The following is a 17,819-nucleotide window of genomic DNA, read 5'->3' on the forward strand; positions in this document are numbered from 1 at the left end:
AGAGCCTCAGTTTCCCCATCTGCACCTGGCAATAGGGATGTGGCTCTTGAAGAGCTGGTCTGGTGAGACAGAGTGAGAGTCTCTGTGAAACTAATTAATTAATTTACACTCTTGCCTTGTTCCAAACAGGTTTTGAAACAGGTAACTGGACTAGATGCACCATGTGGCTCTGGGTAGTAAGACCCGTCCCTGTGACCCTGGAGAGGTCGTACTTCCAGAGGACAGAGGGCCTTGCGACCTGAGATCCACGGAATTAGGGTAGTGGACCCACAGCAGACCCATTGTGGCCAGTATATCGGAGGCTGGGCCATGCCCAATCAGAAATGATTTCAGGGAATCTCCTGTTCATCTGGGGTGAGAGTTATGGTCCCAGATGGAGAAATGGGGCTCAGAGAGGGCAAGAGATCTGCCAGGCATCCCGTCATGGCTTGGTGGGTCCGGTGGCCTGGGGTGGGGGGGCTGGAAGGGGCTCCTTGTGCACAGTGAGCTGCAGGACCCCTCTTCCAGGACCCCCTGGCCTGGCAGAGACGAACTCGCTCCAGGAGCTGCCGGCCAGAACAACTTCTCCCCAGCAGCCTGCTCCTGACAAGTGTGACTCCAAGCGTCACCTGCCAGGTGCGACTCTTGGTGTGGCCACGACCCCTAGCCTGGGGACACAGTTAACATGCCCGAGGTGTCAGCCAAACAGCTCCCAGCCCTCTCAATTCTGAGCCGAGATGGAGAGTCGGATGCTTAACCAACTGAGCCCCCCAGGCACCCCTCCCTTTCTTTAGTAGGCCCCATGCCCACGTGCCCTTTCAATTCTGTGTGACTCCCCTGTAAAGCTCCTGGTGGAGATGCCTAGGCACCCAGCCCCACACAGCGAGGGGGTCACAAGGCAGAACAGGGAAGCCCCTGGTTTGGACAGAGGCAAGGGGACTTCTCTGCCTCACTCCTGAGGCTTTGCAGAGGGGCCTCACCATCCCTGCCACACACACGTCCTGCCCACCCGGAGACCCTGGCGAGGTGTGGGTTCCCCCACCCCTGGCACCCCTTCCGGGCTGTCCGAGCCTCTGCATGTGGAACCCTCCCCAGCACCCTGCCCCCCAGGGGCCTTGGGATCTGGGGTGTGGCCCACACAGTCGTGGCCTTTTCTGGCTCAGGTGCTCCCCTCTTCTGGTCTTGCCCGGCACAGCTGGGATCCTCAGAGGACCCCTCAGGCCATTCTCACACCCCACAGGCTGCCTCGTCAGGGGCTGAACACCCCTACCTCCCCAGCCGTCTGCAGGACCCCCACCCCAGGACTTCTGGGGCTCATAAAGAGAAGGCCCTGCAGGGACTAGGGAGGGGGCTTGAGGGGCTGGCAAGGCAGATGTCCCCCGGGAGCCTCCAAAGGCGTCCGGGCCTGTGTGCTGGCTGGACCCAGAGAGAGCAGGACAGCGCAGCAGGCAAAGTATGCACCCCAAGCTTGGCCAGCTGTGGGTTAGTGTGTGAGCAGGGCCGCCACTCAGCCCTTCCAGCAGAGGGGACAGCATGCACACGGGGGGGCTCTGGACCTGTCGCTGCGATGTGTCATCCCCGGGCCGTGCCTGCACCTTGTGGGCACGTGGCACATGGAGCTTTGAGGATCTTCTGGAGAAGATTCACACATTATGGGGTGCAGAGCATGGGCTCTGAAGAGCAGCAGGCCTGGGCCTGCCCCTTGGGGATGGAGCTCATTTAACCTACCTGAGCCTCCCTCCTCATTTGTGCCCCCGGTGGTGATGGGGGACAGCAGACATGGCCTGGCACCCCACCCCTTTCCCACAGGTGTCGCGGGCACACACTGTGCCCCCTCACACCCAGTGGCACCAAGCTGACGCTCCAACCAACCTGTCCAGATTCTCCAGGGAGAAGCGCTGTGTGGAAAACCGCAGGTAGCTCTCCTTGTAGAACCAGATGGTCAGGGGGTTCCAGTCAGTGACCAGGAACCACTGCCTGATGTCGAACTTGGTGTCATAGATGAGCAGTGGGGTCTCGATGTATTTCTGCACCACCCACTTGTTGTCCTTGGCAGAGAGGTCGTCTGCAGCGACCAGCTCCAGGATCTCCTCCACTCGGTTCATGCACATGATGTCTGCAAGAAGTCACCGCTGAGCCCCAGGGCACGGCACGCAGGGTCGAGCGTCAGCTCTGAGACCCAACATGGCTTTGACCCAGGCCTGGGAGGCAGCACAGCTGGGTGGCCCAGCAGGGAAGGCCACACCGGTGCCAGGCCCCCAGGCTCTCCCACCAGGGGGCAAGCCCCCAGGATTCAAGAGAGGACACAGCATGGAGAGGGGCAGGGATGGGGACAGACGTATGTTTAAAGGCAGCCAGCGAGGGGTGGCTGAGCACGAGCCCTGGGTGTGCGGTGGACAGGGGGCAGGGAAGCTCTGTGGGCCTCAGGGAACCAGCAGACAGGGCTGGCAGGTGTCCAGGGGCCTGGGGTCTGGTGAGGCCTCACTCCCAAGAGTGCCTGGACGAATGGTGGGACTGCACACCCATTCTGGTCCTCCTCCACTTTGCAAGAGGGTTTGCAACTTCTCATCCTCAACCCCCCAGAGTTAGGCCATGTGACTAACGGTGACCAGTGACCTCTGAGTAGAGGGGACATGCATCCCTCTTGTCTGTTGGGTCACCACCAGACCCTCCAGCCCTCTCTTTCTCTGCCATGACAATCCTGAAGCCTGGAGGGACTGATGTCACAAGATGGTGGGAGGACTTCGGTGAGCAGAACTCCCCCCAACTACCTTCTCATGCCAACCCATAATGGACGAGCATGAGTAGAGATGAACTGGTCTCACTGACAGCCACTGAGGTTTGGGGACTGCTTGTTACCCAGCACAATCTGGCCTATCCGGACTGACACATTGCTGGAGGGGAGCACCATGTGCAGAGGCCCCGAGGCACAAGGTGTAGCAACACATGAGGTGAGCTTTCCCCACAAAAATGTAGGTGTAGTCTCTTCAACTGTAAGCTGAGACCTTGCCATCAGGAAATGAAAGACTAGGGCAAAGCAACAAACCTCTGAAGTTATCCTGGGCTCAGAGCAGCAAGGGGCCCACGCAGTGCCCAGCCAGAAAGCCCTGCATTTGGCTTTGAACAGCTGGGTCTGAGGTGTCTGTGGGGCATCCCTGGGGACGCAGGTGTCTGCAGTGAGAGGGAGGCCGGGCCTGATGGGCAGGAGGAGGGAGCTGCCTGCAGACGGGTACTACTATCAAGAGGAGCAGGCTCAGGGGGCGCCTGGGTGGCTCAGTCGTTAAGCGTCTGCCTTCGGCTCAGGTCACGATCCCAGGGTCCTGGGATCGAGCCCCGCTCAGCGGGAAGCCTGCTTCTCCCTCTCCCACTCCCTCTGCTTGTGTTCCCTCTCTCACTGTGTCTCTCTGTCGAATAAATAAAATCTTTAAAAAAAAAAAAAAAAAAAAGAGGAGCAGGCTCAGGATGGAGCCTGTGGGGGAGCCCTGGCCCGACCCCGGAGGGCGGGCTCTCAGAGGACGGCTGGGGAGGCCAGATGCAGTAACATCTCAAATTAATAAACATTTTTTAAAATCACGTAAAAATGAACCACTTACGAATTTAAAACACCAACAAAGCTCTTCAAATAACTCAAGGGGAAAATAAAATATCCAAAAAAAAAAAAAATTAAGGTCTATTTAGATACTCAGGAAAGTGAGAACATCATGTAACACAAAGACGGATGTTGCAGTGAGGGCCGTCTCGGGAGGAGATCTCATAGACTTAAGGCTTTTGTTGTTGTACAAGAAAGACTGGAAATAAATAAGCTTAGCCTTAAAGTCAGAGCCAAGGGGGATAATATCCTTCACAGGAAATTGGAAAAAGGCAACCTAAGGTTGGTTCTTTGGAAACACAAATAAGATTTTAAAAACCTTGAAATCCCTGTTTTAAAAAGAACACACAGTTTTCACCATTAAGAATAAAGAGGACGCAGTCCTAGCTACAACACAAGATGAGGTACAAAGGCTGAGCCCACCAGACAAAAACCACAGACAAAAGGTACAGGCCTTAAGGAGGGGCCTCCAGGAGAGCCAGTGCTTACAGGTGAGTAAGGAACGGGAATTCCGCTGTTGCCTGAGATGGAAGTCCTCGATCCATCTTAGCAGCTAGGGTAAGCCTGTTGCCAAGACTGGGCGAGGTAATATAAAAAGAAAAGTCCAGCCCAGTTTAACTTGGGAACATCCCAGTTCATTAGCAAACCTCGGAAGCGGGCCATGAAGACCAATGTCTCGGGGCCACCTGCCCCGCAGAGAGCCCCGAGTCTGTGTGATGCCCCACAGACACCTCAGTGTGTGACCGGGCGCGCGCGCTGCGCTCTGGGGGCCGCAGGTGGCCGTCTCTCAGCGCCCAGCCTCCGACTCACCTCGGCCGCGGGACTTGGCCGCCGGCTTTATGATCCAGATGTTCCGAAGCCCGTCGATCTCCGTCTGAGGGTTCACAGACGTGATTTTATTCAGCAGAGCCTGGCACTGCGAAAAGTGATTTCTCGAATCGGAGATGAACGCCTCACCACTACAAAGCGAGATCCAGAGAGCCCGTGAGATGCCGTGAGACCTCTGTGGGATACGCGTGTTATAAGTGTGTCCCTCCACTCTGTGGCTTGTCTTTACATTCTCTGTGTAGTGTTTCTTCATAAACAGAGTTTTTCATGTCAATAAAGTACAATTTATCGACTTGCTCTATCATGGTTAGTGCTTAGTGAACTATTTAAAAAATCTTTGCCTTCCTTGTGGTCACAAAGATATACTCCAATGTTTGCCTTTTCTGTAACTTTCACATATCACATGATACACCTCAAATTAATCTTTATGTATTTAGGAGACAGGATTTAAGATAGACCTTTTTTGTTCACAAGGATGCTCACTGCTCAAGCACCATTTAGTGCAAGGACTAACCCTTCCTAAGGGTTGGTCCTAAGTGACCATGTGCATGAGGATCTGCATCTAGATGCTGTTCCGTGGCGCTGGTCTGATAATGCCCAGTAACCCAATGCCACCCTGTCTGGATTAGGTACATTTGTAGTAAGTCTTGAAATATGGGTAGAAATTCTCTAATTTTGTTTTTCTTGATCAAGGTTGTCTTGGCTTTTCTGAAATCATTTGTATTTCCAAATAAATTTCAGAATCAGTTTGTCAATTCCTCCCACTCAAGCCCCCAAGAAAAATTCCTGCATAGATTTTGATTGGGATTACATTGAATCTATAGATTAGTTTGGGAAGAAAAAAATATATACCACTGAGTTTTCTAATTTATGAACATGGTTTTATTATACACACATATACTTATTAGGTCACTATTTCTATTTTATTTTATAATGTTCTGTTTAGGGTCTTCAGTTTATATTGTTATTTTTCTCTGGATATTTGTTGTTATTTGATATTATTATAGATTGCATTTTTAGAATTCCATTCTATGATTTTTGTTAGTGTATAGGAACACAGCGGAGTTTTGTATACTGACCTGGTGCCTACTGACCTCACTAAACTCACGTAACTTTCTGTATGATTTTTTAAATTTTCTATGTGCATAATCAGGTTTTCAGTAAATAGTTTTGCTTCTTTCTGATCTTATGCCTTTTATTTCTTTTTTTCTGTACTATTAAACTCAACAGACCATTCAGTCCATACTGAATAGCAGTCATGATAGCGGGCATTTTTGTCTCATTCTGATTTCAAGGAGAACAATTTCAGTACATACCATTAAGAAGTATGTTAGCTTTAGAATTTTTGTACCTAAGCTTTTCCAATTAAGGAAGTTTCTTTTTCTAGTTCATTAAAAAAACAAAAAACAAAAAGCAAAAACATAACATGCACAGTATGGAACTTCATCAATGTTTTACATCTATTGAGATGATCATATAGTTTTCTTCTTTATTCTGTAAATGGGGTAAAATCTACCAATTGACATTCTTCCAATTTTTTTATTGTGGCAAAGTACATATAACATAAAATTTGCCACCTTAACCATTTTAAGTGTACGGTTCAGTAGTATTAAGAATATTTATATTGTGCAACTATCACCCCCGTCTGCCCCCAGGACTTTTTCATCTTCCCAGACTGAAATTCTGTCCCCATTAAACACTCACTCCCCATCCCCTCCCCCAGACCTGGCAACCATCATCTACCTTTTGTCTCTGCGATTTTGACCACTCTAAGTACCTCATATAAGTGAAATCACACAATATTTGTATTTTTCATTTATAATGTCCTCAAGGTTCATCCATTGATGAACTTCCTTTTTAAGGATGACTAATATCCCACTGATCAAGTTTTGAATGTTAAAGCAAATTTGAGTTCCTGTAACTTAAATTGGACATGAAGAAATAAAATTGTTTTTATTCATAGATGACATGTCCTATATGTAGAAAATCCTAAGGAACACACACACAGTACAAAGTACTAGAACTAATAAATGGGTTCAGCAAAGTCACAGTTACAAGATCAATATAAAAAAATGAATTACAGGGGCGCCTGGGTAGCACAGTCAGTTGAACATCTGACTCTTGGTTTCAGAGTTGTGAGATCAAGCCCCGTGTTGGTTCTGCACTCAGTGTGGAGTCTCCTTGGGTTTCTCTCTCTCTCTGCCCCTCCCTGCCGCTCTCTCTCTAACATAAATAAATAAAATCTTTTAAAAATCAATTATTTTTATATTCTGCCAACAAAAAATCCTAAAATAAAATTAAGAAAACAATTCCATTTATAATAGTATCAAAAAGAATAAAACACATAGGAATATATTTAACAAAAGAAATGCAAGATTTGAATACTGAAAATTACAAAACATCATTGACATACATGTTAAAAGATCTAATCAAGTGGAGAAACAAGTTTGTGGACATTAACACATTCTTCTTTAAAAAAATTTTTTAGTAGGCTCCCCAGGTAGAGCCCAAAGCTGGGCTTGAACTCTTGATCCTGAGATCAAGACTTGAGCTGAAATCAAGACTCTGATGCTCAACAGACTGAGACACCCAGGCACCCTCACAAAATTAACACATTCTTAAATAACCAATGGATCAAAGAAGAAATCACAAGGGAAATTAGAAAATACTTAGAGACAAATGAAAATGAAAACACAACATACTAAAACATATGGGATTGCTAGTTTTGCTAAAGGGGAAACTTATAGCTATAAAGGCTTACATTAAAAAACAAGAAAAATCTCATGGGGCGCCTGCGTGGCTCAGTCGTTAAGCGTCTGCCTTCGGCTCAGGTCATGATCCCAGGGTCCTGGGATCGAGCCCTGCATCAGGCTCCCTGCTCAGCAGGGAGCCTGCTTCTCCCTCTCCCTCTGCCTGCCTCTCTGCCTACTTGTTCTCTCTCTCTCTATCAAATAAATAAATAAAATCTTTAAAAAAATTAAATTAAATTAAAAAATAAAAAACAAGAAAAATCTCAAATCAACAACCTAACTTTGCAACTTAAGAAACTAGAAAAAGAATAAACTAGACCCAAAGCTAGTAGAACAAAGTAATCAATAAAGATTAGAGCAGAATTAATCAAAATAGAGAAAATAAATTAAACTAAAAGTTGGTTCTTTGAAAAGATCAACAAAATTGACAAACCTTTAGCTCAATGGACTTAGAAAAGAGAGAATACTCAAGTTATCAAAATAAAAAATAATATTGGTGACATTATTACTAATTTTACAAAAATAAAAAAGATTATAAGAGAGAACTATGAACAGATGTACACCAATGAATTGGATAACCTAGATGAAATGGACAAATTCCCAAGAAACACAAAACCTACCAAGACTAAATTGTGAAGAAACAGAAAATATAAATGAATTTATAACTACTGAAGGGATTGAATCAGTAATTAAAGTAATCAAAAATCTCCCAAAAAAGAAAAGTCCAGGACCTGACAGCTCCATGGTGAATTCTATCAAACAATTTGAGAAGAACCATATGAGTCCTTCTCAAACTTCCAAAAAATGGAATATGAGGAAACACTTCCTAACTCATTCTATGAGGCCAGGATTACCCCGATACCAAAGCCAGACAAAGACACTGCAAGAAAAGAAACCTACACACCAATGTCCCTTATGAACATTGATGCAAAAATCCTCAACAAATGCTAGCAAACCAGACTCAGCAGCATGTTAAGGGATTGCACTCCATGACCAGGTGGGATTTATTCCAGGAATGCAGGGAAGGTTCGACATCTGAAAACCAATTAATGTAATATATCAGATTACCAGATGAAGGGGAAAAAACCCACATGACCATCTCAATTGATGCAGAAAAGACACTTGACAAAATTTAACACCCTTTCCTGATAGAAACACTCAACAAACTAGGAATAAAAGGAAACTACATCAACATAATAAAGGCCATATATGAAAACCTACAGCAAATGCCATCCTCAATGGTAAAAGACTGGAAGTTTTTCCTTTAAGATTAAGAATAAGACAAGGGGTGCCAGGTTGGCTCAATCAGTAATGCATCCAATTCTTGATCTCAGCTCAGGTCTTGATCTCAGGGCTGTGAATTCAAGTCCTGTGCTGGGCTCCACATAGGATGTAGAGCCTACTTAAGAAAAAAAAAAAAGAATAAGACAAGAATGCCTACCTTCAACATTCAACAGAGTAATAGAAATGCTAGCGAGAGCAGTCAGACAAGGAAAGGAAATAAACTAGAAAAGGAGAAGTAAAATTATCTGTTTGCAGATGATATGATTGTATATGCAGAAAATCCTAAAGATTCCACCAAAAAACCATGTTACATCTAATAAGTGAAATACAAAGTAGCAAGATACAAAGTCAACAAACAAAAATCAGTTGCATATCTATACACTAGCAAGGAACAATCTGAAAAGGAAATTATGAAAGCAATTCCACTTACAATCACATCAAAAATAATGAAATACTTAGGAATTAACCAAGGAGGTGAAGGGTACAACAAAAACTACAAAAAAAAATTGCTGAAAGAAATTAAAGAAGACATAAATAAGTGGAAACACATCCATGTTTATGGATTAAAAGATTTAATATTGTTTAAGATCTTAATAGTACTCAAAATACCTACAAATTCAATACAATCCCTATTCAAAATCCCAATGATGTTTTTCACAGAAATAGAAAAACCCATTCTTAAATTCAAATAGACTCTCAAGGGACCCCAAATAGCCAAAACAATCTTGAAAAAGAAGAACAAAGTTAGACAACACACACTTCTTGATTTCAAAACTTACTACAAAGCGACAGTAATCAAAACAGTGTACTGACATGAAGACAGACAGAAGAGCAATGAAATAGACTAGAGATCCCAGAAATAAACCCTCACATATATAGTCAAATGATTTCTGACAAGGATGCCAATACTATTCAATGGGGGAAGGGACAGTCTCTTTAACAAATGGTAGTGGGAAAACTGGATATCCATAACCAAAAGAATGAATTTGGGTTCTTACCTAAAACCATGTGCAAAAATTAACTCAAAATGGGTCAAAGACCTAAATGTAAGACCAAAAACTGTGAAAATCTTGAAGAAAACATAGGGCAAAATCTTCAAGACATTGAATTTCTCAATGATTTCTTGGATATGAGACCAAAGCACAGGCAACAAGAGAGACAAATGGACAAATTGGACTTCATGAAAAGTTTTTAAATATGTGCATCAAAAGATACAATCAACAGAGTAAAACGGCAACCAATAAAACGAGAGAAACTGTTTGGAATTTATGTATCTGATAGGGGGCTAACATCCAGAATATACAGGGAGCTCCCAAAACTCAACAGTAACAAACGAACTTGATTCAAAAATGGGCAAAAGATGTGAACAGACACTTCTCCAAAGAAGACATACAGATGTCCAACAAGCACATGAAAAGATGCTCAATACCACTAATCATTAGGAAAGTGAAAATCAAAACTATAGTGAAATACTACCTCACATCCATTAAATAGATATTAGTTTTTAAAAGCACAGAAAATAACAAACGTTGGTGAGGATGTAGAGAAATTGGAACCCTTGTGCGCTATTGGTGGGGATGTAAATGGTGCAGGTGCAGCTGCTGTGGAAAATAGTACGGAAGTTCCGGGGCGCCTGGGTGGCTCAGTCGTTGGGCGTCTGCCTTCGGCTCGGGTCATGGTCCCGGGGTCCTGGGATCGAGCCCCGCATCCGGCTCCCTGCTCCGCGGGGAGCCTGCTTCTCCCTCTCCCACTCCCCCTGCTCGTGTTCCCTCTCTCGCTGTGTCTCTCTGTCAAATAAATAAATAAAATCTTTTAAAAAAAATAGTACAGAAGTTCCTCAAAAAATTAAAAATAGCATTACCATATAACCCAGAAATCCCATTTCTGGGTACATACCCGAAAGAATTGAGAGCAGAATCTCAAAGAGATATTAGCACACCCATGCTTATAGCAGCATTATTCACAATAGCTAGAATGTGGAAGCAACCCAAATGTCCATTGACAGATGAATGAATAAGCAAAATGTACTATATACATACAACAAAATATTATTTATCCTTTAAAAGGAAGGAAACTCTGGTATCTGCTACAACATGGATAAAACTTGAGGACATTATAAATGAAATAAGCCAGTCTCAAAAAGACAAATGTTGTATGAGTCCACTTCTATGAGGCACCTGGAGGAGTCAAATTCATGGAGACAGAGAGTAGATGGTGGGGGCCGAGAGCTGGAGGGAATATGTGGAGTTGGTGTTTAATGGGGGCAGAGTTTCAGTTTTACAGGATGAAAAGAGCTATGAAGATTGATTGTGGTGATGGTTGCACAGCATTACTGAGGTACTTGGGTGAATATTTTAAAATGGTTCAGACAACAAATTTTGTTATGTTTATTTTACGACAATTAAAAATGGAAAACAAGGGGTGCCTGGTGGCTCAGTTGGCTAAGCGTCTGATTCTTGGTTTTGGCTCAAGCTGTGATCTCAGGGTTGTGGGATCGAGCCCTGTGTTGGGCTCTGGGCTCAGTGCCGATTCTGCTTGGGATTCTTTCTCTCTCTTGCCCTCTGCCCCTCCCTCTACTTGCACGTCTTCTAAATAAATAAATAAATAAATAAATAAATAAACAAAATCTTTTTAAAAATAGAAAATATATAGAGAGAGGTGAAATAAATGATAAGAGCATAAGGAATGAGAAGGGAGCAAGTGGAATCCCACTGCTGTGATGCTGTTTGGGAACTAGTGAAGGTCTGACTGAAGATAAGCAATAATAAATCAGGAATGTATACTGTAATCTCTAAGGTAAACCCTGAAACATAAAAACAAAGTTGTGTAACCAGAAACCAAATACAGGAGATAAAATAAAATTATTAATAATAATTAGGATGCTTCCTTACTTAGGTTGTAAGGAGTAGGTAGCGGCTAGCCATTATGCCTGTTATGACAAGTAGGAAAAAAAAACAGAGAAATTGCAAAATGCATGTTTCTCAAAACATCAGAGGGTTGTGGATGTAAAGAGGAACAGGTGAACTACATCTAGGCACAGAAAAGCCTTTCTTGGGTGAACCAAGTTTTTTGGCCATTCTATTCCCCAGGAATATTTGCCAAATCTGGGTGAAGGTTGAGATTTAGGCTTGGCATGAGCTGAAGGATTTTCTTAAGGAATGAGAAGCCACATGGCCATGTCAACTGGCATGAAAGACCTAAGTCTAGTGATGCTCAAAACACATGGCCAGTTTTTCCCAGGGCACGAAGATGGTGTGTCTGGGCTGTAACGAGTGAAACCTCCCATTCCTGTGGCACTTGGGGAGAAGACTCTCCTGGGGGACAGGGTCTTCAACAATATCTTTCAGTTTCACTCCTGAGACACTTGGCACCAGAATGCACTGAACCTGCCCAAAGCTGCAATCTGGCCCTGCTCCCTGCTAATTGGTTGAGGACATCAGCTGCACACTCTATCTACAACAGAGGGAAGTGTGAGCCCCCTCTTAGGAAACAGCATAAACTTCTGTCTGTACTTCCTTTACGGACAAGGGGCAGCACGCAAAAAGAGACCGAGAAGAGGCTGAAAAATCTGACGGAGAGTAAAGGGCAAAGACAAACGACACAAGAAGGACATCCCAATGCTGGAGTTAGAATTGGGCAGATTTACAATCAGCCTGGAGACAGCAGAAGACAAGGCTGGTAAACCTTAAGATGGGTTGATAGAAAATACACAAACTCAGACTCAGAGAGGAAAAAGGAACGAGGAAAACAGGACAGAGCAAAGAGACGTGTGAAACACAGTCACATGGTCAGCTATGCATATAACTGGAGTCTAAGAAGGAGAGGAGCAGAATGAAGCAGAAGCAATATTTGAAGATAATGGCTGAGAACTTTTCAAAATTGATGAAAGATTCCAACCCACATATTAAAAAATCTCCAAAATCTCTAGGTAGAGGACATAACAAAGAAAACCACTTCTAGGCACAATAAAGTCAGACTTCTGAAAAAGGAAAAAAGGGGGTGCTGGGTCTCTAGCCTGTGAAGGATCCAGCCCTCAGGAGAAAGGGGGAAAGCCAGGCTCAGCCTTTGGATTCCCAGGCAGCAAGGGGCACTGAAGGTCCTGGAGAGTCAGGAGGGCTGGGCCAGGCAAGGCCTCTGCTGGTCCTGACTATCCAGAGCCCACCTATGGGGTTCAAATGGGGTAAGAGACATGAACAGTGTGGAAAGTGCTTAAGTCGATGGTACCCAAAGGTGCCCCCAAGGAGGTGTCATCCTTTTATAAGCCAACAGGGACTTGGTGAGATAGGCAACAGTGAGTGAATCTGGGTACCCCAACACCCAGACAAGTACCCCAACATCCAGACAGATGCCCCAATCCCCAGGCAGGTGCTTCAGATGTCCCAGAGGCGGGACTTCCTTAGACAACTCCTGATGCCCGCCCCCACATCCCCCCTTTAGGTGAGCCAGTGGGGTGCGTGCTGACTCTTGCCACTGAGCACCGGGCACGGCCGGAGGGCTCCACATGGCGCGTCTTACTGAATGAGGGAGTAGTACTGCTCTGTCAGGTCCTTCCACTCGTCCTCCGTGAGGTCCTTGGTGGCGTCCTCAGAGACGTCGATGTCCTCGTGCTCCAGCTGCCCCAGGTAGGCCTGGCACACCTTGCACGCAGTGTCCACGAGCTGTCCCGAGAGGCCCGTGAGCTTGGATTTGGCATTCTCGGAAGCTGAAACCCAAGCACAGGATGCGGAATGGGGACCACCTGGGGCACTGCACAAAAACCACCCCAGCCCTCCGAGTGTTCTCTGGGCAGCCAACCTGGGCCCCAAGCACGCCTCCCCCCGCCGCACACACCCTCCAACCAGACTCAGCCCCACCAGCGACCAGGCAGTACCACTTCCAAACTTGCTACAAAACCTGTACTTTTCTGAGCACACACTGGGTACTCAGTAAGTACTTGGGGGGCAATCCTGCCTGATGCCCACAAGCCCATGCGCGCTTGGTAGCTGCCTGCGTCCGACCTCTTACGCAGCATCTCATGCTCCTGGGACCCGTGGGTCTCAGGAAGCACTGAGCGCAGGGAGTCCTCCCATCCAGGTAAGAGCGAACCTCCAGGAACCCAGCTCCCACACAAGGCAACCCAGCCCCCTGGTCCCCGAAGGAGAAGGAGCTGACAATCAGTAACTGGATGGGTGGTTACGGGGTAGGAGCCTGGAGGGACGAGGAGGCTTGGAAGGTGTACAAAACCAGCTCCACAAACTTGGGGGGGCGGGGGCTGAGGCATCGCAGACCCGGGACCCCAGCGGTTCTGGACCCAGGAGAAAGTGCTGCAGTTCACCTAGTTGCCATAGAGATTATAATATGTGTTTTTAAACTGTATGGAGGTGAATTTTTTCACAGAACATAAAAATAGCTGTTTGTGAAAATTTGCACTTCTGTTTTCTGGTCAGGCATAGAAGGATCCTGGAAGTTGCCAATCCATCCTAACAAGTAAAAAGTAAAACTGAAAAATCAACAACTCTTCTTTGCTCCATCAGAGAACTGAGGTCACAAGACAAACTGCTGCCCCCCAATCTCAGAGACAGTCAGGCTGATACAGAGAATCACAACTCACTGGATCAAAAACCCTAAGCAGAAACCTCCCCAGACACCAACACCAGGAGAGAAAAACCTGAGCTCTAACTGATGAACTGCTGAAGGCTCAGTGTGGACAAATCTGAGTCAAAAACCCCAGGAGGGTCAGTTTTCTGGGGGGAGGCTTTTGTCATTCTTACCTCCAGGAACTTGACCTGGTTCTCACCATGAATATGGGAGAAAATGCCCCCCTGCTCCCGCCAAGAAAGGAAAGTGACCATCCCGAAAGTTGCCAGACCATTCTGTTCTTAACAAGGCCTGTCCTCAGGAGCAAGTGTTACCCAGAGCCTGACCTGCTCCAGCCCCTCCAGCCATCCTGTCCCACCAAAGGGGGTAAAGACAGAGAAGTACTAGTGAAGTTCCCAGTCCAGGGACACAGGCTCACAAAAGACTGAGCCCTCATCACAGGACTACAGAACACGGCATCAGATCAAAAAAAAAAAGGAGGGGGGATTTTTTTGCCAGTAGACCTGCTAAGAAATGTTAAGTTTTCCAGAGAGAAGGAAAATAATATAGGCCAGAGCCACATAAAGAAAGGAAGAGCATTAGAGAAGGAATGAATGAAGGCAAAATAAAAACTTTTCTTATTTATTTTTCTTATTCTTATTTTTCATAAAAATATTTTTGTTATTCTCAGTTGATCTGACTGAACAATAATAATTACTATAAAAATAATGACAGCAGCCATGTATTCAATGCTTATAGCTTATGGAGAAGTGAAATGAACGGCAGCAATGACACAAGGCCCAGGAGGGAGGAACTAGGAACATTTTGTTATAAAATTCTTGTGCTATGGGAGGTGGTACAGTGTTACTTGAAAAACGGAGTTGGATTTGTTGTAAATGTCTATTGCAAACTCTAGGGTAACCACGAAAAATACATGAAAGGAAGTACAACAGCTACGCTAAGAAAGGAGAGAAAATGGGGGCGCCTGGTGGCTCAGGTGGATACGCATCCAACTCGTGATTTTGGCTCAGGTCATGGTCTCAGAGCTCCATGATGGGCTCCGCACTGTGGAGTCTGCTTGGGATTCTCTCTCTCCCTCTCCCTCTGCTCCTCCCCCACACTCACACATGCTCTCTCTCTTTAAAAAAAAAAGGAGGGGCACCTGGGTGGCTCAGTTATTAAGCATCTGCCTTCGGCTCAGGTCATGATCCCAGGGTCCTGGGATCGAGCCCTGCATCAGGCTCCCTGCCTCACAGGAAGCCTGCTTCTCCCTCTCCCACTCCCCCTGCTTGTGTTCCCTCTCTTGCTGTATCTCTCTCTGTCAAATAAATAAATAAAATCTTTAAAAAAATAAAAAAATTTTTTAAAAGGAGAGAAAATGAAATCATATGAAATGCTCAATTAAACCATAAAAGGCAGGAAAAGAGTGGAAGGAAAAACAGGAAGAAAGAACAAGGACAACAAATAGAAAACAATAACAAATGTGTAGATGTTTATCCAACTATATCAATAATCACTTAAAACGTCAATGGCCTGAAAACACCAACCAAAAGAAATTGTACAGTGGATAAAAAATCAGACCCAATTGTATATTTTCAACAAGAAACCCACATTAAATATGAAGACACATACAGATTGTGAGTACAGGGATGGAGAAAGTATGCCACACGAGACTAATCAAAAGAAAGCAGGAGTACGTGCATTGATTTCAGACAGAGCAGACTTCAGATCAAGGAAACTACCAGGAATAAAGAGTACATTACATAATGATAAAAGGATCAATACTATAATAAGACATAACAATCTTTAATGTATAGGCACCTAACAATAGAGCATCAAAATACGTGAAGCAAAAACTGATAGAATTGCACGAACAAATTCACTATCACAGTTAGAGACTTTAATACCCTCCGTCAGTACTGGATGGATCCAGCAGGCAGAAAATCAGGACACAGTAGAACTCAACAATACCATCAATCAACTGGATGTAATTGACATCTGCAGGCTACTTCATCCAACAATTGCCGAACACACATTCTTCTCAAGTTCACATGGAACGTTCACCAAGTTAGACCACATTCTGTGTTATAAAATACCCGTTAGCAAATTTAAAAGAATAGGAATCATACAATATGTGTTCTTAGACCAAAATGAAATTAAACTAGAAACCAATAAAAGAAAATCTCCCAAATACTTGGAGATTAAATAACATACATCTAAGTAACACATGGGTCAAATAAAAAAAAAAAAATCTCAAGAAAAAAATTTTAATATTTTGAACCAAATGAAAATGAAAAGATTTTGACGGTGCAATGAAAGCAGTGTAGAGGGAAATTTACAGCTTTCAGTGAATGCATACATTAGAAAAGAAGAAAGATCTAAGATCAATTATCTAAGCTTCTTCCTTAGGAAACCAAAAAAGGAAGAAAGAAATCCAAAATAAGCAGAGGAAAATAAACAATAATTAGAGCAGAAATCAATAAATTGAAAACAAGAAATAATAGAGAAAATAAGCTGGTTCTTTGAAAAGATCAATGAAATTAATAAACCTTTAGCCAGGCTAACTAAAAAAAAAGTTTAGAGGATGTAAATTGCTAATAACATAAAAGAAAGAAGAGACATCATTATAGATCTCATGGACATAAAAAGATAATAAAGGAATACTATGAACTCTATGCACACAAATTTGATAATCTAGGTGAAACAGACCAATTTATTGAAAGACACAACCTGCCAAAACTCATACAAAAAGAAATGGACAATCTGAATAGGCCTGTATCTATTAACAAAATTGAGTCAATAATTAATAACCTTCTAAAACAGAAAGCATCAGATTCAAATGCGTTCACTGGTGAATTCTGCCAGACATTTAAGGAAGAAATTATACCAATTCTATACAATCTCAGTGGATAGAAACAGAGGGAATACTTTCTACCTCATTATTTGAGGCCAGCATTTCCCTAATACCAAAACCAGAGAAAGACATGAGAAAAGAAAACTAAAGCAAAAGAAAAAAAAACTAAAAGAAAATCATTCATGAACATAGATGCAAAAATCCTCACCAAAATATTAGCAAGACAAATCCAATAATGTATAAAAAGAATCATATACCATATCAAATGGAATATATGTCAGATATCAAAACTGGTTTGACATTTGAAAATCAATTAATGTAATCTATTATACATCATAGGCTAAAGAAGAAAAATTACAGGATCATATCAATAGATGCAGAAAAAGCATTTGACAAAATTAAACTCTCATTCATGATAAAAGCTCTTGGCAAGCTAGGAATAGAGAGGAACTCCTTCAACTTGATAAAGAATATATACGGGGCACCTGGGTGACTCAGTCAGTTGAGCATCTAACTCTTGGTTTTGGCTCAGGTCATGATCTCAAGAAAATTTTTTAATTTTTTAAAAATTAAAGCCCCCCAAAATTAAAGCCCTCAGGCTCCACACTCAGTGTGGATTCTGCTAGAGATTATCTCCCTTTCTCTCTCCCTTTGCTCTTCCCCCTTCTCTCTCTCTCTAAAATAAATAAGTAAAATCTTCTTTTTTAAAAAAGGAGAATATATACAAAAAACCCCTATAGCTAACATTATATTTTATGATGAGAAACTAGAACCTTACACTCTAAAATCAAGAGCAGGGCAGGACCTCCTCGCTCTCACCAGTTTTTTTCAACATTGTACTGGAAATCCTAGCCAATGTAATAAGACAAGAAAATAAAATAAAAGGCATACAGATTGGGAAGGAAGAAATAAAACTGGCTTTATTCACAGATGACATGATTATCTATGTAGAAAATCTGAAAGAATTGACAAAAAATAC

General features: G+C 43.7%; 1 protein-coding gene across 1 annotated transcript in view; it reads right to left on the reverse strand.

Annotated features, from left to right (window-relative positions):
• Positions 1-1,814: 1,814 nt before the first annotated feature.
• Positions 1,815-17,819, reverse strand: part of TTLL8 (tubulin tyrosine ligase like 8) — a 33,909-nt gene continuing 17,904 nt past the window's right edge. Inside the window, exons 8-10 of the mRNA XM_081819017.1 lie at positions 12,946-13,132; positions 4,379-4,527; positions 1,815-2,095 (exon numbers count right to left, since the gene is read on the reverse strand). Coding sequence (XP_081675143.1) covers positions 1,815-2,095; positions 4,379-4,527; positions 12,946-13,132 — 617 coding nt within the window. The remainder of the gene's footprint in view (positions 2,096-4,378; positions 4,528-12,945; positions 13,133-17,819) is intronic.

The sequence above is a fragment of the Leptonychotes weddellii genome, chromosome 5, assembly GCF_054177405.1.
Source record: "Leptonychotes weddellii isolate Sample4059 chromosome 5, ASM5417740v2, whole genome shotgun sequence".
Classification (NCBI taxonomy): Eukaryota; Metazoa; Chordata; class Mammalia; order Carnivora; family Phocidae; genus Leptonychotes; species Leptonychotes weddellii.